The sequence below is a fragment of the Rissa tridactyla genome, chromosome 23 (genome assembly GCF_028500815.1).
Source record: "Rissa tridactyla isolate bRisTri1 chromosome 23, bRisTri1.patW.cur.20221130, whole genome shotgun sequence".
NCBI classification, from domain to species: Eukaryota; Metazoa; Chordata; class Aves; order Charadriiformes; family Laridae; genus Rissa; species Rissa tridactyla.
Genome location: NC_071488.1, coordinates 3,940,016 through 3,963,440, shown reverse-complemented (window position 1 = coordinate 3,963,440; position 23,425 = coordinate 3,940,016). Strand labels below are relative to the sequence as shown.

At 65.7% G+C, this 23,425-nt stretch overlaps 3 protein-coding genes across 3 annotated transcripts; all 3 read right to left on the bottom strand.

The window, feature by feature from the left end:
- Positions 1-1,069: 1,069 nt before the first annotated feature.
- On the bottom strand, positions 1,070-8,224 carry RUSC1 (RUN and SH3 domain containing 1). The gene is given in 11 exon segments (XM_054182877.1): positions 1,070-1,762; positions 2,481-2,609; positions 2,934-3,939; positions 4,155-4,201; positions 4,302-4,407; positions 4,528-4,702; positions 4,875-4,951; positions 5,420-5,479; positions 5,929-6,062; positions 6,064-7,559; positions 8,184-8,224. Coding segments are annotated over 10 exon segments (3,342 nt in total). The 5' UTR covers positions 7,503-7,559; positions 8,184-8,224; the 3' UTR covers positions 1,070-1,593.
- Positions 8,225-8,331: 107 nt separating this feature from the next.
- FDPS (farnesyl diphosphate synthase) lies at positions 8,332-11,204 on the bottom strand. Its single transcript, XM_054182929.1, has 9 exons — positions 11,018-11,204; positions 10,794-10,934; positions 10,639-10,719; positions 10,430-10,552; positions 9,728-9,816; positions 9,382-9,454; positions 9,165-9,242; positions 8,954-9,088; positions 8,332-8,709 (listed from the first exon to the last, which is right to left on the bottom strand). Exons 1-9 carry the CDS (start codon positions 11,141-11,143, stop codon positions 8,509-8,511), a joined length of 1,047 nt encoding a protein of 348 aa, XP_054038904.1. The 5' UTR covers positions 11,144-11,204; the 3' UTR covers positions 8,332-8,508.
- Positions 11,205-13,138: 1,934 nt separating this feature from the next.
- On the bottom strand, positions 13,139-23,167 carry HCN3 (hyperpolarization activated cyclic nucleotide gated potassium channel 3). Its single transcript, XM_054182418.1, has 8 exons — positions 22,851-23,167; positions 19,838-20,267; positions 19,529-19,690; positions 18,810-19,028; positions 18,202-18,348; positions 17,854-18,094; positions 17,060-17,224; positions 13,139-16,524 (listed from the first exon to the last, which is right to left on the bottom strand). Exons 1-8 carry the CDS (start codon positions 23,165-23,167, stop codon positions 15,380-15,382), a joined length of 2,826 nt encoding a protein of 941 aa, XP_054038393.1. The 3' UTR covers positions 13,139-15,379.
- Positions 23,168-23,425: the final 258 nt, after the last annotated feature.

Below are 23,425 nucleotides of genomic sequence, written 5' to 3'. Positions count from 1 at the left end.
GCGTTCTGTGCTGTCGGCCCCGTCCCAGCCCTTCGTCCTGACGCTGCCTCTCAGCGACCAGCAGGACACGGAGAACGTGGCGTCCCTCCAAACCAGCCTTTCGCAGGCTTTTCAACCCCGCGGTTCCTGTGATGCCCTCTGTCAAGGCCGGCACTAACGACCTCGGACATGCACTCCCCTGGTCATTAAAATGCCATGCTTGACCCGTACACTTGTCTTCCATTTCAACTAGCGACACCATGCTAAGGACTGTAGTGCTTTTATTTATTAAAAAAAAGAGTTGAAAAAATACCTGGATTCGGCTCCTGCTGGCTTGACCCCATTTCAAAGTCCAGAGGCAGCTGTGGAATTCAATCAAACCTACTTAAGGCAACCAAATAACATTCCAATTAAGCTATAAAGTCCCTTATCTGAGAGTAAAAATTCCAGAGAGAGAAATGAAAACGAAAACGGAACAAAGCGAGAGCGGCTTTACCCTGGAAGCAGAACCCGGGCTGGTGGCTGGCGCTTGGGGACCTTTGCCACCGGGAGGCTGACACGTGGCTCCTGGTCCCCAGGGGAGAGTACGGCCCAGAGGCTGCCCGTGAGACACGCGGCTACTGCCTTGCGTCCCTTCGCTGGGGCGTGCGCCCGCCTATCTTTTACCGGGGAGCCCAGTACGAAATGTAAACAGCGTTGTGTGAAATCACAAGTGACGAGAAAAAGTTGGTGGGGGAGGGGAAAAAAAAGCCATCCAGCCCCTACTGAAATCCTATGTCTCAGTAAAAAGATGAGTTTAATTTAGCTGAACAGCCCCACACCTCCCTTCACCCATGCTGTGCGGCTCCAAGCCCGCAGGGCCGGTTGCCGGCCGGAGCGACGCACGATTCCGTGGTTATTTCTGGCTCAGCCCCGCACCAAGCTCTGGGGGCGAGAGTCGCCCTCGGGCTGCTGAGCGCGGGCCTGGCACCTCCTGGAGACCCCCCCGAGAGCATCGACGCGCTGAAGACCCAGGGCCACCCAGATGCGGCCACTTCCAGCACCCACCACCCCAACCCTGCAACAATCCACTGGCACCTGCGGACACGTGAGTCACAACCTTTATTTCCAGTCTTCCCCCCGGAATAAGCTTATTCCCGTGGTTACAACTATTCACAGAATGCTGGGACTGCACAGCAGCAGCTGGGGCCAGCCTGGGCCACCAGCCCCCGCCACGGGGCAGAGCAGGGCACGTGGAGGTGGCAGTAGTGGCGGGACACAACAGCACGGAGACAACACACAGGCCCGTGAGCACCGCGCGGGGCCGGGGCCCTTCCCTCCCCCCGCACAGACGTGGGCAGCAGCTGAGGAAACACGAGCAAGAGCAGTTCCCGACCGGGCGCCACAGTGAAGTGCCAGCAGGTCTGCGGGGACACGCGCAGCAGTGGCTCACGGGGTGCACCCGCGGCAGACAGTAACATCATGCGAACGAGCAGCAGCGAGAGGGACCAGGGCAGGGTCCCCTGCAGGACTGCCAGCCCCGAAGGCGGTGAAGCCGTGGCGGGAGATGGGCCTTCCCGGAGGTGGCATCTGCTTCGGCGAGCTCAGTCGCTTCCTCAGGTCTCCTCCGCCTCCTCACAAAATGAGAGACGTGTAACCGACAGGAACCAGGCCAGTGTTGTTTCCATGGCAGCAGCGGATCCAGTCTTCATCCACGGTGGAGAGCAGCTGCAGGATGTCCCCTTTTTGGAAGCTCAGGTGACCGTCAGCAGCGCCCGTGTGGTCACACAGCGCCCGAACCGCCCTGCACAACAAACGCCATCGGGGATTCGTCTCCCCGGGGACCCCGGGTACCACCGGGAGAGGCTCCCACAGCTCTTGGGAGAGGTTTTGATGGTCACGTGTGGCACCAGCAACCCCCGCGACCCCCCTCCTCAGGCAGAGATGCCACTGGAGGATGGGTTTGGTGGAGAAACTCCATCCTGCCAACCCTCAGAGCTGCAGCAGAGCGAGCAGCTCTTGTGCAGCTGTGGCGGGGAGAGCCGGGACAGGGCTGGGGAGGAGGGAGGTGGCCAGACGTGGCGTGGGATGGCCGCTCGCCCACCGCACTTGCTTGGACAGACGTTGCGCAAGCACCAGTGGACGACGACAGCTTTTCTGACCTGCCACAATTTGGTCAGCTGCCAACACGGCTGCTCCAAACAAGGTGCTATGAATCCAGAAAGCGCACAAGGGAAAGTAAAACGCTCAACTTTCCCCCAGAAAAACGTCTGGGAAAAACCACTGACCACAGCTAGGCAGAAACACAGGTTCACCCAAAGCTCAGCAGGAGATGGGGGAAATCCCCGGGGGGGAGCAGTCAAGGTGCAAGTTAGCAGCAAGGAGTGGTGCCGGCCTTTCCCGAGAAAGGCACTGAGGATCTCCAGGCTACGTCTGGAAACAGCCCCTGCTTCCCCTCCCCCCCACCAGGAAAAATCCACCAGCAGCGTCCCAGCCACAGCCACGGCAGTGCCCTGCGTCACCTGGGGGCCTGCGGCGAGACAGACGAGTTCTTCTCCGGCTCCTCCTGAGCAGGGCTCTTCTCAGCCGCCAGCCCCTTCACTGCCACAGCCAGGACACGTGCGCTGGGGGACAGCCAGCTGGAAGGTCTCCTGACACAAAGCAAAGGAAGCCATAGGCTTGTCCGGGAAGCTTTTCCCACCCATCCTGCTCAGACTGTTGGGGCGATCTGGGCGCTGAGACAGGCCCTTATCAAACACCACCCAGCCTCCGCCATGAGCTCCTGCTCCTCTAAAGGACTGATGCCATGCGAAGGAAGGCGGCAGCAGCTGGGACGTGCGCTAGTCCCAGCACGAAACCCGGATAATGGGCAGCACGAGACACCCCACGAGGCCAGCGAGCCCCATGGCGGACGCTCTGGTTGCTACCTGTCCTCAGGAGGTACTGCTTCTCCCCCTGCCCACGCCGGGTCTTACCTGGACCGAGCTGAGATGGCGTCAGGACTGGGCGGGAAGCTCCTGGCAGAGGGGCTGGTGGCCCCAAAGAGCCGGCCCAGCCAGCTGCCCTTGTCAGGACCAGGAGGACCATCCGCCTCTGGGTCAGAAGGTGCTGCCTGATTCCTGTTCGCCCAAGGCTCCGGGGAAACAGGCAGGAGTTTCTCTCCAGCAGCGGGATCATCCAGCTTGGTGGGTGCTCCAGCTCCAGCAGGCACAATGAGGTCTTCAGGGGAAGAGGTCCCAGAGGTGTCGGCACTGCTGCTGGGCTTTGGAGCGGGGAGTTCAGGGCCAGCTTTGGTCTGCAGGAGCTGCAGCTCCGTGCCTCTAGGCTCATTCACGGACGGTTGGGGTCGCGCGGCCTGGCCGGGGCTGGAATCCCCCGCAGCCATCCGCAGCTTTGTCCACCAGACGAAGGGGAACTTTTCCTTGCTAGGAGCAGCATAAATCCTGGAAGCCTGGCTCAGCTGGCCCCACCAGCCAGCCCCAGCATCCCGAGGGCCTGCCTCGGGCCTGTGGGTCTCCGGGGAGCTGTCAGCTCCCAGGAAAGTACGACTGAGCTGGTTGCCCCACCGCAGCACGTGCTGGAAGGTCTGCTGCAGGGCAGCCCCCACTTCGGGGCCAGGGATGAGCCCACGCACGGCTGCTTGGGACTGGGCCCTTGCGTTGCCCTCTGCACCAGCCACCCTCCCCAGAGCATCGGGGGGCGTCTCATCTTCCAGGCTGGCCCCCGCAGCGCCGCTTTGGCCCTCTGGAGAAGGCTGCACAGCCTGAGCAGAGCGATGGGCGGGCGACAGAGGTGACTCCAGCCGACGGGACAAGGGTCTTACGTCCATGGAGAGGTGGTGGTGTTCAAAGAGCAGGTCAAGGTGGAAAGTCAGCACCGAGAGGGGCTGGATGAGCAGCAGCAGTTCGTCGGCGAGGTGGGGAAGAGGGCCTTGGCTCAGGGCAAAGAAGGCCGTGGGTGAATACAGCACGGAGATTACACCTACGAGATATGGACAGCTCTGGACATCTCTAAAATGCCCGCAGCCCCCTCTCAAGGCCAGCTGGTCTGTCCTAGCAGGTCAGGCGAGCTCCTGCTAAGAGCTGTACTGAAGATGCACCACGGAAAACGATGCCCTTACCCACTATTGCGCGTGGAACGGGTATGGGATTATCACCCCGGGAAGTAGGAGAGGGTTCTGGGCACTGTGTCCTTACCTGGGCTCTTCTGCAAGTGAGAGATCCACAGCTCCAGCTGCTTAATGCTGAACAAGACAAAGGGAACCCAAGTTAGAGCTCTTGGGACGCTGTTCCAACCTGCCGTCGCAACAAGGACCGCCTGGGTCAGCGGGACCCGATACTCACTTCAAAAGGCCAAGGATAAAGGCATGAAACTTCTGTCTGGCGCTGCTGAGAGGGGCCAGCCTGGCCACGTGCCAGCACAGGGAGTGGAGGGAGCGGGCGTTGGGGCCTGCGGGATACACCACACAGTCGCTGCTCTGGGCGCGCATCCTCCCCCAGCCCAGGCTGGAAAAGGACTCCGGGTACCTTGAGACGCCAGCGCCTCCAGGACCGTGTTTCTCACACCAACCTGTCTTCACAGAGGCTTCCACCACTCTCCAGGGGGAATTTTTCCTCTGGCCTGTGATAACATCCTTCTGGAACGGCTTCAGCCCGTCCTCCACCAAGGCATAGAGCGCAGGGCAGAGGGTGTGCAGCAGCAGGTAGCCCACGTCTGGGCTGAGCCGGCTGTCTCCCAGCTGGGCCTGATGTAGGGAGGCACAAGGCGGGGAGAGGGAGGGGAATGGCAGCACCTCACCCTGAGCCCGTAGGGAGGGATGGCGCCACCTCCCCCGGGGCTCCTCAAGGGCCTCCTGCACGGCCGCCCCTCGCTCCTGCCCGCCCCAGCCCGGCCCGAGCCTCAGCCCGGGCCCTCACCTTCTGCACCAGGTTCCGCGCGGCGCTGAAGTGGGCGATAACCTTATCCACGGCGGCGCTGATGGCGACCAGCAGGGCTGTGGGACAAGGGAGAGGGAGATGTCAGCCGGGCAGCCCGGCCCCACCGCCGCAGCACGGGGCTGAGCCGGCCCCGCACCAGCCACGGCCCCCCGGCTCTGGACGGACACCGAGGCCCGGAGCGGCCGGGAAAGGCCCAGGCGAACGGAGCATCCCGGGCTGTCGCCATGGCAACCCGCGGCTCTCAGGCGCCGGGATGAAGGACCCGCCGTTTCCAAAGGGACGAGGCCGGGACGGAGCGGGAGGGGGCCCTCCCGGGCTTGGCAAAACGCCGGGACCGCCCCAGCCCCGTCGGCCGGCTCCACAGCACCATCTGCCGAGAGGCGGCCGGGGCCGGGCCCCGCGGCTCCCCGCCCCAGCCCCCGCCGGCCACCCCCCCCCCCTCGCCGCGCTCGGTCGCCCCCCGCCGTCGCCGGGCCTGGCGGCGGCTCCGAAAAACCTCCCCCCCGCCCCCGCCGGGCCGTTACCTTTCTTCTGCTCCCCGCGGGGCCGGCGGGCTCCCTCCGTGCTCCCCGCGGCGGGCCTGGCTGGAGAGAGCGGGGCGGCGGGGTGAGCGCGGCCTGGCCCGGCCTCTCCGCCGCCGGCGGGCGCTGCCGGGGCCGGCGGGACCGAGCGGGGCCCGGGCGCTGCCGCCGCGGGAGGCGCGGGCCGCCCCCGACCCGCTCCGCCGCCCCCGGCCCGCTCCCCGCCGGGGCCCGGCGCGCCGCGCTCGGTCATGGAGCCGGAGGCCGCGGCGGGCGGAGCGGGGCGGGCGGCGCGGGTGAGGCGCGGCCGGCCCGGCCCCGGGCGGCCCCGGGGCCGTGTGTCCCCCGGCGGGGGCGCGGACGGGGCCGGCCCTGCCCGCACGGAGCCGGGACAAAACCACCGGCACCGGCCAGCGAGGAGCCCGCGGCCGCCGCCCCCCCCCCCCGCCCCGCTGGGTCCCCTAAAGGGCGACACCCCCGCCCCGCACCCGGCCCAGGGCACCCAAACTCACCCTCCCTGCAGGGCTCGTCTCTGCTCTCCACCGTCCCCGACACCCGGGGGTCCCCAGCGGGTCCCCCGAGCCTCCGAAGAACCGGGGTGTCTTTGCCACAGGCGGAGCCCAGCCCCGTCTCTCCCGGTGGCGGCCCCCCCCTCCTCTGCGGCCCCCAGCTGCGCCTCTGCGATGGGCTGCAGTCCCGGCCGGGATCGCCTCCTCTTCGGCTGGTGGCTTTCCATGGGTGCCAGCAAGTGTGCGCCCAGAGGCGCAGGTGGCACCCAGCCTGCGCCGTCGCCACCTATGGCCACCTCGAGGGGTGCAGGCGGGTGCTGAGATGCCACCAGCTCTGCCCGCTCGCCGGCTGGCTGGCCCTTGGGCTTGCTGGAGGCACTGCGGTACCGCAGCTCCTTGAACGTGGTCACCTCTCTCTGCCTGGAGCTGGGTGGTTTTGCCGGCCAGTCGTGCTGGAGCTGGGGCCGGGCTGGCTCCTGGCCCGTGGCGTTGGAGAGGAGCTCGCTGGGGGGTGGCAGCTCTGTGTCAGGTGAGAATACGATCAGCCAGTCGCTCCGGTCAGCCCTGGCCTGGGCAGGAGGGGGCCCAGCGGTGTTCCTCTTCCTCTTCTGGGCAAGCTCGTGGAAGGAGGTGATGGTCTTCTTGCCCGCATCTCTGCAGAGGTCACCCGAGCCAGGCTCCGGCTCTACGGGCAGGAGCAGCTGCTCTGCCCTCTGCGCATTGAGAACCTGCAGCCGTCTTCGGGGCCGGGGGGGCACGGGCGGGGGGACACTGCCAGCTCGGGGCTGCAGCTCAGGAGCTCTGCTCAGACCAGAATCCCATCGTCTTGGGGATGGCAGTGCCGGAGCCGTGGCATCGGGGTTGGGGAGGGAGTTGCAGTTAGGGTCAAGGTCGGCGCAGATGCTGGTGGTCTCCTGCGCGACTGCACTGGGAAAGGTCTCATCGCACTGGGAATCAAGCAAGGTGCTGCTGCAGAGGCTGTCCGGGCTCGCTCCAGCCAAGGTGTCTGATCTCTGGAGCAGCAGGGGGTTGAGGTTCGTGTCTCTTCCATCGCACGTCCTCCCCTGGTCAGCCAACAACTGGGTGTCTTCTATGGGAATGACGTTGGGCTGATTTTCAGGGGATTGGGACCCTTCTCTGGAGAACCCCTTGCAGTACACGGAGACCGGGGAGTCATCCAAGCTGAAATCCGAGCAGCTACTGACAGAGGAGGAGGAGGAGGAGGAGGAAGCCAGATCACAAGGGGGATCACAAGGGGAAGTCGCCTCCTCCCCAGCATGCAGGTAGGGGAAATCCTCTTGAGTTGCCTGGTTCTGGAGACCCAACGTCACCGGCTCCTGAGCGTGGGACTCACAACACCGGCATTTCAAGGAGGGATTGTTGGAATTGGCATCCACTTGCTCACAGTTCTCCGCGCAGTCGCTGCAGCCGGTCTGGTCTCCTCCACCCACGGAGGTGGAGGTCTCTTGGAGCTCTGGGTGCCGGGAGAGGTGCAGCCCCAGGGAGATGTGCTGCAGATGGATGTGGTTGAGGTTGCACAGCAGGCCTTTCTTGGGAGCCAGCATGATGCTGCTCATGCGCCAGGGCTCCTCAGAGAGACCCCCACAGCTCCTCTCTTCAGACCATCCAGCTCCCTGCAAACATCAAACCCCTTTCAGTCGGCGGGGGAGAACACGGCAGCACAAACCCGGAGGGCAACGGAGGGGGTGAGAGGGGTGGCAGTGACCTTGCGGCAGCCACGGAGCAGGGAATGGACGGCTGCAGGGAACCGGTGCGGGGGCCGGTGGGTTCAGAGGCGGGAATACGCCCCGCAGAGAGGGGCTGTCCCGCAGCTCGGGCCCGTCCGGCTGGGCAGGGGCTGCGGCCGGTCGCCGGCGGCTGGTCCCCGGGGCACGACCTGAGCGTGCTCGGGGGGATGCTCCGGCCGGCCCAGGCAGCCGCAGCAGGGCTGAACTCCCCCCGCCGGGTCCCGGCGGTCGGGAGCATCTCAGAGGCGCCGCCAAGGAGAAAACGCCCTTGAAACCCCAGCCGAGGGAGGGGGCGGCTCGGCCGGCCCCGAGCCCCGGGCACGGCGAGGAGACGCCCGGCCCCGCAGACACGGCAGCCGCCGCATCGCTCGGCCCTTCCCCCGCCGCGGGGAGAGCCCCGGCCCCGGGCAGCCCCGGCCCGGCACCAAGCACCCCGCCGCTGCGCGGAGCTTCTCCCCCACCCTACCGAGCCTCCCCCCAGCCCCACGGAGCCCCCGCAGCCCCGCTCACCTCGTCGCGCTGCGGCGGCGAATGCGGCTTGCGGGGTGGAGGAGCCCCGGCCCCGCCCGGGAGCCGCCCCGGCCCCGCCCCTCCCGCGGGGCGGTGCTCCGGTACCACCCCCCCCCGCATCCCCGGCCCCAGCAGGCAGCGACGCACCCACAATAACTTATGTTTATTGACACAAGGGCTGGCAGATGATCCACGGCCCCCCACAAACGCCCCCCCGCTCCCCATGGCGGGGCAGGGACCGGCTCCAGGCAGCTACAGCGTGGCGGGGGGACACCCCACCGGGCCCCCTTTGTAAAGGCCAAGCAGTCCACGGACAGGCCCAGCATCACTTCTGCCGCTTGTAAATCTTCTGAGCTAGGCCAAGGAAGATCTCCCTGGGGAGGCGGTTGGCGTGCTTTCCGATCAGTTCCTGCAGGCGCCCATAGCTGTTCTCCTCGTACTCCTGAAACGCAGCCCTCATGCCCAGAGCCTCATAGAGCTCCTTCACCTTTGCCACCTTCTCGGGTTCCTTACATCCATAGTTCTCCTGAGAAAACCCCAGAATAAGCCAGGCTGAGGTCAAGCTTACGGCCAGAAGCCGCCTCTTGTTCTCCCTGCTACCGCCCTGCTCTACTCACAGCCACCAAGCCCTCTCCCAGCCTGGCAGCAGCACAGGGCGGCAGGGGTACACTACAGCACTCCACGCTCCCTCTACACCATGCCCTGGGCGATGGAGTCCACACCGCCTCTCCCCCTTCTCCAGGGGGTTTAACAGCCTGGTGGCTGATTACCTCTAGGATCCGCCTCTGGTCTGGTGTGACCCGACGGAGACACTCCACCACCAGCCAACTACACTTATTGTCCTGGATATCAGTGCCAACCTTCCCCGTCAGCTCCGGGTCCCCAAAGCAGTCCAGGTAATCATCCTGAACAAAGACGGAGGCATGTGAGCGCCACAACCAGCGTCTTACAGGCCCTGAGGGACAGGGAGCCACCTCCTACCTGGATCTGAAAGAATTCACCCATCTCCAACAAGATCGCTTTGGCATTGTCGTGCTCCTCCTTGCTGTCAATACCAGTCTAAGAGGAGGTAAAAGGAATAAAGCCTTCCAGCACCCGCCCTCCACCCGCCCTCCAGCCATCTCCTACCCCCCTGCCCTCCTCAACAGCCTCAGATCGAGGGTCAGGCCCCTCCAGAGACTGTCTCCGTAAAACTCACCATGTACATGGCAGCGGCCACAGGCAGGTAGAAGGAATAGAACGCTGTCTTATACTTAACGATTGCCTTATACCTGCGGCAGAGGAACCTCACTCAGTGACAAAGCCCAGGCCTTCCCCTCCCACCAGGGCTCCGCGGATGAGGGCCAGCAGGAGAAAAGCGGCAGCTCCCTCCAAACCAGCCCCCAAGCTCCGACAGCGTGAGCAAGGCTTGCTGCCCGAGGCCTGGAGGGCGCGACCAGCATTTCAGCAAGCCCTTGTCTCTCTCACACAGCCTGGAGGGGACCGCAAGCAGAGCCGCCCTGCCACAGCTCGGCTGGCATCTCTGTCCCCTTCTACCTCTCTACCTCTGCTCACTGAAGCGATTCAAATCCACCTGGGAAATGGGAGCAGTGATGAGGTCCAGCATCTGCCCAAGCTCAGTCTGGTAGGCAGTCTGAAGAGGAGAGAAAGGATTTATTCACACAGTCCCCACAGCACAGTGAAAACCCCAAACCCAAGCCCCATTTCGGCTCCTCTGCAAGTCTGAAGGAAGGGTGTGAGTCCAGCAGAATGGCCCAGGGACTTAAGGAACAGTCCCCAGGCCTGCCTCCCTAACAGGCTGAGAGAGCTGGGGGGGGTCAGCCTGGAGAAGAGAAGGCTCCGCGGAGACCTTGGAGCCCCTTCCAGTCCCTCAAGGGGCTCCGGGAAAGCTGGGGAGGGACTCTGGAGCAGGGAGGGGAGCCACGGGACGTTGGGAATGGGTTGAAACCAAAAGAGGGGAGATTGAGATGAGATGTGAGGAAGAAATTCCTTCTTCCGAGGGCGCTGAGCCCCTGGCCCAGGTTGCCCAGAGAAGCTGTGGCTGCCCCATCCCTGGAGGGGTTCAAGGCCAGGTTGGACGGGGCTTGGAGCCACCTGGGCTGGTGGGAGGTGTCCCTGCCCAGGGCAGGGGAGGGGACGGGATGGTCTTCATGGTCCCTTCCCACCCAAACCATTCTATGAACCCTCCAGGAAGGGTCCAGCCCCAGGGTAAGCCTGCAGGAGGGTGACACAGGGGTCAGGCTCACCTGCAAGAAGAGCTCCAGCAGGTGCAGGTAGTACGGGCGCTCCCCACAGTACTTCTTCAGCAGCCGGTAGACAGACGACTCAAGGAGGAAGGCGTCGTTGATGGCATCCAGCCCAATCCCCTCCTGCACCAGGAGAGCAGAGAGATGTCACACAACACCCCAACCCCACGGGGCGCCCCGGCAGCCAGGGCCCTCCCGAGCGCTCTCACCTTCTTGTACCAGCAGAGCTGCCCTCGCCGGGTAAGGGACGCGTCCATGATGTCGTCAGCCACCAGGAAAAAGGCTTGGAACTACGAGAAGCCGGGTTAGGGCTGGGGGTCGCCCCACGGGACACCCGCCCACAGCCGCCCTCCCCGGCTCTCACCAGCTCGATGCACCAGCCGACGGCCAGGGCGCACCGGAGGCTCTCGGGGTCGCGCTGCTCGGGCCCCGCCAGCTGCCGGAAGGCGGCCAGCACCGTCAGCCCGCGGTTGCACTTCCCGCCCGGCGCGTTGTACTCCAGCACCTGCGGGCAGCGAGGACAGCGGGCAGCGGGGGCAGCGCCGGGCCCGCCGCCCCCCACCCCGGCCTGTCCTCCCCGCCCCTCACCTCCTTCAGCCTCGCCACGGCGTCGCCCACCTCCGGGTGGCCCAGGCCTCCCTCCGTCAGATCGCGGACGATCTGCGGGAAGAAGGCCGCGAACTCCTCCCGCTCGGCCGCCCCGCTGCCGCTCATGGTGACCCCGAGCGCGGCCGGGCCCCGCCGCCCGCGGCCTTTTGAGGCGCTCCGCCCCCGGCGCCGGGCGCGGGGCCCGCCGGGGCGCGTAGTGCGGAGCCGCCGCGCCCGCCGCCACCCCGCCGCCGCCGGACTACAGCTCCCGGCGTGCCCCGCGCGAGGGCGGGGCCAGCGTCGGGACTCGCCCTGCGCCCGCGCTCATTGGCCCGCTCCATCGTATGAGGATGAGCCCAAGCGGGATGGGCCAGTAGGAGCGCGGGGAGGGCGGGACCGAGCCGGCTGATTGGTGGAGAGGGAGGATGGAGAGAGCGCCCGGCCGCAGCGCGAGGGCGGGGCGGGCAGTCGGGGGGAGCGGGGTCTCGGGGGGTGCGGGGCAGGGGGTGCGGGTCTCGGGGTGCAGGTCTGGGGGGGGGGGTGCAGCTACCGGGGGGGGTGCAGGGGGTGCAGTGCAGGGGGTGCAGGTGTTAGGGGCGTGCAGGGGGTGCAGTGCAGGGGGTGCAGGTGTTAGGGGCGTGCAGGGGGTGCAGTGCAGGGGGATGCCGGTGTCGGGGGGTGCAGTGCGGGGGCGGGGGCGGTGCACTGCACACCTTTGCGTGCGGGTGAGAAGCCGGGTGCCGCCGGGGGGTGCGCTCTGGCTTCCCGCTGTCCCCGTGGCCGTCCCCTCGCTGTGACGAGGCGGGGCGTGGGCGCAGCTCTGCGTGGCACCCCTGGCCCGCGACGAGGGATGCCGCCCCGCAGCCCCCTCCCCAGCGCCCCGCAGCCCCCTCCCCAGCGCCCGGCCCGCTGATTGGCAATCTCCCGCTTATCCGCCGTGATCCTCTAATCTCGGCTAACCCTGCTTTAATCAATCTCTGCCTTGTTGCCTGCTAATCCCCCCCTGCTATTGCCACCGCCGGGAGCACGGGGGCTTGGGGCAGAGCCGTCACAGCCGGGTCCCCATGCGGCGCTGGGCCCGGGCTGCCGGCAGCATCACTGCCCTCGCCCCAGGACACGGCAGGAGCCGGCAGGTCCCTTCGCCTCATCCCCAGCCCCGGACGCGTCGGCTGCCTGAGCCCTGCAGATGGTGGGTGAATCGTGGCTGGGCATGAGACACACATGGGCTGTAATTGTATTTCCAAGAAAATGCTCTTTTTGCTTCCAGCAGCTTCAGTGCGCCGCGGAGTGGCTTGCTGGCTGGGCAGAGCCAGGCCCAGGCGCTGGCGGCGCAGCCCGGCCCTCCAGCAGGACGCTGGGGCAAGGGACTGTTGGCTTACACGCACTCTTAATCGGTGTAATCTGAAATAATCAAATTAGAAAGAAACCGCTAATCAGCTCTGATCTCATGGTGTATCACAGAGCCTTACTCTTGCTGATGGTGGGGCAGCCACCAGCATCCTGCGGCAGGGGCTGCCGTGGGGAGAGGTGACGGGGCACGGTGGGCTGCCCGCACCCTGCGGATGGTGCTGCGGAAGGTACGGAGGCAGGAGGTGCTGAGGAGGGGTGCAGTCAGGGCAAAACCGTGGCCCCAGACCTGCACCGGCAGCGTCGTGTGGGGTTCTGCGCCGCAATCGCCCCGGCCGTCGTGGCTCAGGCACCCCAGCACATCTCGCGCTGCATGACCTTCATTTAATCTAGTTAATGCCCAGCGTCCGCTCTGCAATCAGGCAATATCAAACCTCCCCCCTCCCCCCCGCCCCCCAGTTAATAAATGGAAGGGAGATGGAAGGGGAAAATAACCAAAGATTAAACATTAATCTCCCCAGGGCCTAAAGGGACGGGGTGGGCGGGAGGGTCCTGCTGCCTTTGGGCCCCCACTGCACTCCCCGGGGCTGTGGGACCGGGGACAGGCCCCTCGCAGGGCACCCAGGGATGTCCCGGCTGCTCCGGGCTCTGGGCAGGGCCAGGACTGGATCCAGCTTCTCCGCAGGAGGGGGAGCGTGGTGTGCCCCCCGCCCCATCCCAACCCGCCCTGGGGGTGCCAGCAGGTGGCACCGAAGGAGGCCGCCCCAGCCCAGCTCAGAATCTCTCTTTATTATTTAAATCCATTATGTACAACGACCAAAAATAAAAAAATGCTTTTAAATTCTCTGCGATATGAAAACTACAAGCTCTGTACATCGACTGCCGTGAGTGCAAGAGTGAAGGATCATGGTCTTTGGTGACTAGACTCGCACCCACGCACGCTGCAGAGACACGCGTGTGCCGCTGGCCGCCCTGGCCCCTCCAGCCTCCCCACTGGGACGGGGCGCTGGGGCCACAAGCCAACGTGGCTCGAGGCAGGGGTCTGCCGTGGCGGTGGCTGGAGCACAGGGTGGCTCTGGCTCCTGGCACAGGGCTGCGGCGTGGGGAGGGTGCGCAGGCAGCGTGGCTGGCGGAAGCGGAGCCGTGCTCGGTGCCGTCCGGACCAGCCCGCGTGCTCTGCGGGGGACACCTAGGATGACCGCTAAAACATCTACATCACGCAGTGTAAACACAGCCTGGGAACGTCTGACTACGCAGCCCGGCTGCAGACCCCTTCCCGAGGGGCTGCCGGGGAGACACCGACCATGGGGATGGAGCGGGACGCGGGGTGGGCGGGGAAGGGGAGTTGAAGTCCGTGGAAAAAAAGGCAGTGCTGGACATCCCCTCTGATGGCCACACTGACGGGATTCCCACCGGACTGCTGTGCCCCGCTGGCCGGGCGCTCTGAGCAGCCCCGCAGTCCGGACTAGTCCCGACGTCCCAAAACATGAGGGGGGAGAACTCAAGACCTCACTTCGAGAAGTACCATGTGGAACAAGACCCTCGCCTGCTGCGCCGGGGGTCTGGTGCACCCTGGTCGTTGGCAGCCAAGCCCCAGAGGACGACTACAAGCCATGGTTCCTGACTCCAGTAGTGGGAAGCAGCTTGCGCAGCACGGCGGGGTCGGGAGGGGACACTACTCTAACCAGGACTGCTAACACGGTTGGCCCAAAGCAACACTGTAAGCAGAGCTCAGCTGCTCGGCGGAGCCACAACTCGAACACACATGGCTGACTACTGGCTCTGGAGGGGCGATGGTGGTTGGCCTCAGGGACCCCGGGCCCCTGCCCTCCCCTACAGAGACCCAGCAGGGTGAGGGGGAGGCAGCCCCACGGCCCCACACGTCACCCAGGCGCTGCCCGGGGTTGGCATCTCTTCGCAACACCCTTCGGCTCACTGCAGCGCTGGTGACTGGCATCACCGGGCAGTCTGGAGACGGGACCGCAGCGCAGGGTGGGAGCAGAGCCCGGGCTGAGCATCCTCCCAGGAGCCGCGGGCAGCGGGGTCCCGCTCTGGCTGCCCCTCGCCAGAGCATGGGGAGGGTCCGGGTGGCAGTGCCCAGGGGCAGGGCGCTGCCCGGCAGCGCATCCCAACCTCACGGGGACCCGGCACCTCCAAGGCGAGGGGCACCCCCGAGCCGGGGAGAGGCACCTGGGGGCTGCTCAGTGGGAGACCCGTCCGACCCCCATCTCCGCCACGTGGCACTCACCACACCAGGGGGACCCTGCCCGGGACGCCCAGGTCCTGGTCCCTTAGGGACATCCCTAAGGCCCTTCCCTCCCGCCAGGGCCTCAGGGAGGGGCGACCTGGCCCCCGCTGGCCCTGGGAAACCGCACTCTGCCTGCCCGGGCAGACCCCGCCATGGGGCTCCAGCCCCCTCACTCTGCCCTCAGCTGTGGGCCCCGCGGGGGCTGCCTCTCCCCCTCTCCCAGAAAGCGAGGGTGCTGGGCAAAGCTTTCTGGGGATCAAGGCAGGCGTGTGGCGGCCACTGCTGCCACCGAGGACAAACTGGAGGAGCCGCCAGAGCCGGCCTGGGCTCAAGGAGAAGCCGTGGGGTGCAAGGGCAGAGCACGGGGGGGCCCGGCCCCCAGGGAGCAGTTGTTGGGAGCCGGGCTCCCCAGCAAGGCCAGGGTTTGGGCAAGGGCTCTGACCCATCCTGTAGCCAGGAGGGCAGGACTCGGGAGAGACGGTGATGGAGCAAGGAGGCGAGAGCCCGTGCAGGGTTTCCCCCGCAGGGCAGTCAGCAGAGCCCCCTCCTCATCCAGCCGGGCCAGCTGTGGGGCTGCCCCATACCCGTCCCTGCCATCCCCCCGCGTCTGGAGCAGCCAGTCTATGGCCCCGGGCGCTGCCTCTCACCTCATCTTCTCTCCAACACAGCCGGGGCCAGGGCCCTTCCCCAGGTGCTCTGCCTCTCCTGCCGCCTCCGCCGCCAGCGTGCCTGGGTCCCTCCTGCCTGTGCACGGTGCTGCCGGGGACTCACATGTTGGACGGGAGTTTGGGCTTCCCTGTTTCCACCTCGGGGCTGAAGGCCACGGAACCCTTGCGGGAGGGACCTGCTGCCTGCCTGGACGCAGAGACCGGGGACTGCGGGGTGGATGCTCCAGCCACGGAGCGGCTGGGTTGAGCCAGCGATCCTGAAGGCATCTGCTGCGGGTGTGCCGGCTGGCCTGGGATCCCCGGACATGGCTTGGTGAGGAGTCCGGCTACCGAGGGAGAGGATCTGCGGGCCAGATTCCCTGCAGATTTCCTGCCCTGCTGCAAGGAGCTCCCGTCGGCTTGCTGGGCCACTTTATTGGGAAGGGAGGGCTGGGAGGCGGAGAGGAGCCGGACGTCCTGGGTGAGCCGCCCCACGGGCAGGCCCTGGATGCTCCTGTGCTTCACCAGCTGCTGGGGCTGCATCAAAAGAGAGATGTGGGAGCCAGTGGCTCGGGACAGGCTGTAGTGGAGCGTTCTCCCTGCTGGCAGCACCTGCTCTGAGCTGGGGGATGGAGCCCCCGCCGCCTGCTGCAGTAGCGAGGTGGAGACCGAGGCGCCCCGGGACTTGGAGAGCTGGGGCTGGGAGCCGGCCGGGGGCTGCTTGGCTGCCGGAGGCATCTCCCCCTTCTGTGCCGCGCGTGGCAGGGGCTGCGCCCCATGGCTTGGTCTCTGGCCGCCGCTCTCCAGGGGCGCCTGGGACTGGACCATGGGGGAGGAAGGCGAACCGGCGGCGGGCGTCTGGAGGTGGGACTGTGTCCCCGACGGGGAGCTTACGGAGGAGGGCCGGGAGCCCCCCAGGCTGGGCTGGGACCTGCGCACCGGCTTTGTGAGCAGGGTGGCCTCAGGGGAGAGCGGGCTGGAGATGGAGGAGGGCGGCAGGAAGATGTGGGCCTGCAGGCTGTGCTGGTGAGTCAAGGCAATGGCCACGTTGGTGGTGGCGGCGGCTGTCTGCAGGGGCGCGTGCACCAGCGGCTCCCAGATCACCGGTTTGCCGCTCAGCTCCCGGCCCATCGCCATCTGCTGCAGGTCCTGGATGTTGTGGGCCATGTCCTGGTCGTGCTTCACGATCTGCTGGATCATCTCGTTGTTCATGGACCCCGCGCTGTGCTCGGCTCGCTTGCGGAGCAAGATGGAGTTCTTCTTCCCTGGGTGGGAGGCAGCAGTGTCACTGACCCCGGGAGCGCTGGCTCTTGGGGACATCGTGGAGGGCAGGGTGGCAGTGGGGAAGGGAGAGTAAAACCTCATCGGTGTGACGAAGGGAAGCAAGACCCTGGGGAAGGTCCGGACTGGGGCAGAGGGAGAAGCAGGGACAAAACAGGGTAGTCCTGGCTCCAAAGGTTCCAGGCTGGGGGCTGGGGTCCTGCTTGTCCTTTGCAGGTGAGGGGGGGCGAAGACAGCAGCTGGCTGATGCCAGACAGTGCAAATATGTGTGGGGGCGGTGAGAGATCCCCCAGGGAGCCTGTCATATGGCATTGCCTGGATCTTGCCTGGGAGGAGAGAGGGATCCTGGAGGCAGGCTCCTTCCCTGTGCTCCCCCTCATCCTCATTGCTGGGGACCCATGGGGCTGGGATGCCGTGATCCATGGGGCCTGTGATGCCGTCACCCATGGGGCAGGGCTGCCGCAGCCCCTGGGAGCAGGTGCAGAGGAGGCTGCGCTGGGCCCCGAGACCGCTCCTCACCTATGCGGTCCAGCCGGTCCATGGCCACCGTCTCAAAGGCCCTGCGCATCATGGGGTACTCCTCCAGCACCTCATTGAAATTATCCACCGACAAGGAGTAGAGGCGGCAGTAGGTGTCAGCTCGCACGCTGGCCGTCCGCCTGCCCCGCGTCAGCAGGCAGATTTCTGCAGGGAGAGAGGTTTGGGCGTCAGGATGACGCAGCCGTCCATCCCCTTCCCAACAGCCTCCCCAGATAACGGCAGCCGGAGAGGGGACGGGGCAGCCCAGCGCTCCCACACCCTGCACAGAAAGAGAGCATGACTCAGGAGGAAGGGCAGAGCCGGGAGTCCAGACAGCCATGGCCGTGCCCGCAGCCAGGCACAGCCTCTTCCTCCCTCCCCAGGCCACGGAGACATCCCTGGGCATGGCTGCTGTGATTGCCCGGCCTGTTTCTCTCCCAGACTCATGCTTGTAGCCTATAAACTGGCTCAGATGCTCTGCTCTAACCCAGCCCCCTCTCCAGCCACAGGTGGGGTGGGTGGATGCCCCCTCTGCCCAAGCCAGCCAAAATTCATCCCTCTGACTGCTGGTCCCTCTGATTCGATCTGCCGGACAAGGTCGCCCGTAAGAACAGGGGTGGTGGACTTCTGAGCCCCAGAGCCCGGTGTGAGGAGGATGCCGAGCCTTTGGCACCGGGCAAGAGGTGATTGGAAGAGGGTGCAGCAGGCAGAAACACGAAGGATGCCTCAGCTCCTGCCCCCGCCCGGCAGGTCTCACTCCCCTCTGCGCTCCAGGTCCCCCAGCCCAGCCTCACCCCCAAAGTAGGAGCCATCAGACAGCTTTGTCTCCTTGTTGCCCTTGGTGAGGATGCTGACCACCCCGTGCTGGATGAAGTACATCTTTTTGCCCACAGTGCCCTCACGGATGATGAAGTCCCCAGGCTGGAAGACCTCAAAGCGCAGCTTGGTCAGCATGGCTGTTACAAAGTTGGGGTCTGCATTGGCAAACAGGGGCATGTTGGCCACCAGGTTGCGGCAGTTGAAGTTGATGATCTCCTGTGGGGTGAGGAGCGGGTCAGCAGAGACATCACCCAGCCTGACCTCAGCAAGCACCAGCCCCCCCCCCCCCGCCAAGTCACCAGCGCTGGGGGGCCTGCCCATACCTCTTTGAGGGGCTCACTGAGCTCCCCGAGGATGTTCTCCTCGTCAAACATCTTGCCCTGGTAGCGGTGCTCGTAGTACTCGTGGATCCGCTGGCGCGTGTCCCCAGGCAGCTTGTGGAATGACATGTACTGCTCCACTTGCTTGTACTGTGGGGACAAGGCAGAGCCACAGAGGGCTGCGCTGAAACGAGCTGCACCGCGCTAGAGGCCGGCAGCACAGCACAGCTGGCCGACGCTTTCCCTCTCCTTGGCGGTGAGAAGCAGCTGCTGCCAGAGCTGGGGTCCAGGCACCCCTGATCCAGGGCCCTGCTCCAGAGGCCACCTCCAGGGCAGAGGACAGGACATCCGCGCACTCAGGACGCAGAGGGTCCCAGGACAGAGGCCAGGATGGGGCCTCGCTATGCTAGGGTGAACCCCAACATCACGAATGGGGCATCTCCATCCACGTGGGCAGCCGGACACCCCCCCTCCCACACCCCCAGGCAAGTGGCAAAGGCAGAGATCAGGGCAGGAATCTGCAGGGCAGGGCAGCCCGTGCTGAGCAGGTTCTGGAGCTGGACCCACTCGCGCCAGGGCATCCTTCCCACTCGCTACCCCACCCCACTGACCTTCTCCTGGTACTGGCGCCGGGACGAGTCCAGCGACTGGATGAGGGCGGTGGCATGGCCGATGAACATGGCGTAGCAGGTGGCCCCCACGATCATGCTCAGCATCGTGAGCCAGACATCAGTCATGCCCTCGGGTGCCTGCTGGCCATAGCCGATGCAGAGCATGTGGCTCATGGCCTTGAACAGGGCGTGCGAGTACTGCTTCCCCCAGGAGTCATTCTGCAGACGAGGGAACAGTGGCGCTGGGGAGTCTGTTGGAAGGAGCTGCGGGGCTGAACCCTCCAGTCCCCCCTCCCCAAGGCAAGGGAGTCCAGAGCCCCAGCGAGGAAAAGGCTCCCGGTGCGTCCAAGCACAAAGGGCAGAGCTCTGCTCTGGGAGGAGGCATTGGGAACCGTGCAAAGCCCTGAGCCTGCACCAGCCCTGAGCCTGCACCAGCCCCTGCTCTGGGGAGGAGGCAGGAGCCCCACTGCCCTGTTCCCTCCTGGCAGGGCAGGAGGGATTTCCCTGGCTGCTCCGACTGCAGCAGCAGCCAAGGCGGGCTGAGATAGGAAGGTAATGCAGAGATTCCCTCGCTGCTGTTGCAGGACTGTGACCATAGAGACGCTGCTCCACAGCGGGGATCTGGGCAGCTCCAGCCTTAGCGTACAAGACGTGTAACCAAAGCCTCTCCTCCCCCCGGCAGACGCACGGCCGGTATTGCCCCTGCCCAGGGCACTCACCACCATGTGGTTGATGGAGACCCAGCAGTCCTCGGGGAAGTCTTGCAGCATGGGCACCAGGAACTGGAGGCAGCCGTCCCAGTGACAGAGCAGCAGCATCATGCCGATGAGGTTGAAGATCCTCACCACAGCACTGGCCAGGTCGTACGTCATATGGAAGATCTGGGGAAGAGCCAGGAACAGAGCTAGAGAGACTCTTCCCAGAACAGCCCTCTGAACCCCTGCCCTCCAGCCCTACCTCACAGCCAGGGACCCCTGACCTGGCCCGAGACCCTGAGCAGGGGTCTTGGACCCCCAAGGGGTTCTCACCTCCTCCCACTGGTGGATGTAGCGTATGAGGCGCGAGAGGCGCAGCAGGCGCAGCAGGCTGAGGATCTTGGTGAAGCGGACGATGCGCAAGGCCCGGGCTGTCTTGTAGACGTCAGAATCCACCTGGGTCTCCAGGTCAACAATGAGGAAGATGTAGTCAACGGGGATGGAGGAGATGAAGTCGACCAGGAACCAGCTCTTCAAGTACTTCATTTTGATGGTGTGAGGGTCAAGGATGATCTCTGTGTTGTCCTCCACCACAATGCCTGTCCGGAAGTTCAGCACTAGGTCAGCCAGGAAGAAAGTGTCCGAAAGCACGTTGAAAACGATCCAGGGAGGGGTGTTCTCATCCTTGAAGAAGGTGATGCCCACAGGCAGGATGATCAGATTCCCCACCATCAGGAGCAGCATGATGAGGTCCCAGTAAAACCTGCAAGGAGGGAGCACGGGGGATGGAGGGGGGCAGGGAGAAGTGGGGAGAGGCAGGACACAGCTGGTTAGGAAGCAAACCCAGGTTCAAAGTTAGAGACTCCAACGCATCATGGAGAGACGGGCACTCAGGACACACACACATGTGCCTGCCCACACACATGACTAAGACCCTGCCGCTCGGCTGGGACACATGCGAGTGTATGTGTGCGGAGAGGAGCGACTCTGCAGCGGCTCTCGAGGCAGAGCAGGGTCTGGGGGAGGAAATATCGGGAACGTGTAGGAATGGAGGGACGTAGCTCAAGGAGCGTGGCCGCCGCTCGTCCCTCTCTTTAAGGCATGGCAGTGTGGGCACACGTACGTCCCCACTCCAGTCTTGACATCTGCCGTGTACAAAACTCAGGGAGGATGGGGGCTTTGCTCCCCAGAGCTCCCTGTCATCCGCCGGCTCCCCGCCACCCGCCAGGCTGGCTTAGCAGGATTTAGAGTAAGCTTTGCTGGTTATGCAAACCGAGCACCAAGCTCCTGGGGCAGCCGAGGGACTTGGGGGCCGGGGAGGCAATCGGGATTGTAGCCCGGTCAAGCCAGGCAGCAGCCACAAGGACAGACAAGTGCCATCACCACGGGGAAAGTGGGAGGAACAGGGGCTGCTCAGGAGCACTGGGCAGGAGCTACACAGCCATGGGCCTGCAGGACCCCCTAAGCCACATCCTTCCTCGGGGAGTGGACAAGCTTAGAGGCTTTGGAAGAAAAGCCGAGAGGCAGTGGGCAGCAGTTGATTAGCATTTGGTTATGGCATGAAATTCCGCATCCCCATTCACACGCAAATGTGGCTGGGATGTTTTCAATCTTCACACAAATACGTGAGGCCTTTTTTCACGAGGCCTGCGAGGGCTCCTGCAGCGGCTGGGTGGACTCCCAGGCCCCAGCTTAAAGTTTTATGGGTGCCTGGAAAAGCCAGTCCAGCTCCCACCTTTGGGTGCCCCCATAAGCCCCAGCCCTGGTGGTGGGTATAGACCCCAATCTCCAAAGGTGACCTCAGGGCAACTCTTAGTGCCTGGTGGATCCCAACTGGCCTTTGCATGTGACAAGAAGCCCACGGGTGTTTTGCACCCTGTGTCCCCGGTGGGGCACAGGCACAAAGCTTTCTGCAGGTGGCAGGGAAGAGGAGGGAGGAGAAGTCATGGTACCACGTGAGACTCCTCCATCCAGAGAGCACCAGAGCCTGGTGGGGGGGAACCACCTCCCGGGAGCTCCCCAGGGCCCAGGCGCCTCGCACAAATTAACGCCTTCCTGCCCACAGACATGGAGACACTGGCCAGGCAGAAGGGGCCTGACCTGGCCATGCAATCGCCTCCCGTGCCCCCACACCGTGCCCCGAGAAACACGGTGCGCCGAGGGGGAAACCGCCTCCCCCCGCAGCTGCCTGAACCTGTCGGAGCTCTTGATTCAGATCTTGGCTTAAGCTCTTTAGGGCAGGGCCTGTCCTTTACTCTGTGTCAGGGCCAACGCGCGGGGCCCTGATCTCAGTGGCCTTTATGTATCCCCATAATGTGATGAACACCAGCATAATCCTGCCAGCTGTCCACCTGCCAGCTCGCTTCGTGTCACCTTCAGCGCAGGGCACCGGCTGTGCAAGCCACTCCTGCCGAGCTCAGGCTCACAAACTTTGGGGCAGCTTCCCCCGGGGAAAAGGGCTCTAAGGGCTCGCAGCCCTCGGAGCAGCACAGGGGAGCTGGTACGCATGGCAGGTCGGGGCCCAGCAGTGAGGAGAGCTGGCTACAGGTGCTGGGCACCTGCTGGGAGTGACAGCCCCACTCCAGGGTGCCTCGCCAGGCTGGGGACATCGGCCATGTCACAGCTTGCTGCGGGAGATGACTGCCTGGCAGCTTCATCCCCCGTGGAGAAAGCCCACCCTATATGACTCAACATCCCCGTGACACCCAGATCCTCCCACATCATCCGTCCCCGAGCTCTCCCTGTGATCCCGGTGACACTGTGAGCCAGGCCCGGCTCCTCGCTCAGCACCCTGCCCTCCTCCAGCAGCGGCCAGTGCTGGGCCGGTGTTGGGCCAGTGCTGCGGGCAGCTCAGGGGGCCTGTGTCCCCGGGGGGACAACGTGGCTTCTCATCGGGTGCAGAAACTAAACGCAGCGTGGAGAAGGAGTGGGGGAAGCTGTGCAAGGAGCCAAGGAGGGGCGGCCCCTGCTTCCCCCTCCGCACACCCAGAGCCGGGGCAGCAAAGATGGTGCCCGGGGTGCGGGGCCCGGGATGCGGGGCCCAGGAGAGGCTGAGGCAGAAGAAAGTTGCCCGCGTTCCCCGGGGAACCGGCGCGGGAGGACCCGAGGATGGGGAAAGGGCTGGGGCAGCGCGGCCCCGGTAAGCGCCGGCCCCGCGCTTCGCCCGGCAGCCGCGTCCCCCCAGCCCGGTGCCAGCCCCGGCGCCCGTCACTTGTTGCCCCGACGGCCGCCGGCGGGGCCGGGCCGGGCCGGGCCGGGCGGCGGAGCCGCGCTCAGCACCACGGACAGCGGCGGCGGGGCCGGGAGCGGGGCCGGGAGCGGGGCGGGCGCGGGGCCCGGGTCCCACCTGAAGTCGCTGTAGGGGTGGATGATCCAGGCGCCGGCCGACTTCACCCGCTGCCGCTCGATCTCCACGGCCCGGTGGCTGCCGAACATGCGCAGCGAGAACTTGTTCACGGCGGGCTGCAGCATGGCCCCGAGCTGCCGCTGCACGAACGTGCCCGCCGCCGCCGCCGCCGCCTCGCCCTCCGCCACGATCTGCTCAGCCGCCGCCGGCGAGGCCGGGGCCGCGCCCGCCGCCCCCGCGGGCGCCCCCGCCGCCTCACCGTCCAGCACCGGCGGCTTCTCCCGCGGTTCGGGGCTCCGGCCCGTCGCCGCGTCCATGCCGCCGCCGCCGCCGCCGCGCCTCACGTTTCCTTCAAACGCCCTTGCCCGGGCGCCCTGCCCGCCGCCCCGCCGCACATGCCCGGCCCCGGGCGGGCGCTCGCTCGCCGCCCCCGGCCGCTCGGTCACCGGCCGCGCTCTCAAGCTCGTCGGCGCCCGCAGCCCGGCCGGCACCCGCCTGTTGCGCACGCCCTGGCGCGGCGGCCGGGCCCCGCCGCCAGCGGGGAGGCGCCGGCGGCACCGGAGCGGCGGCGCGCC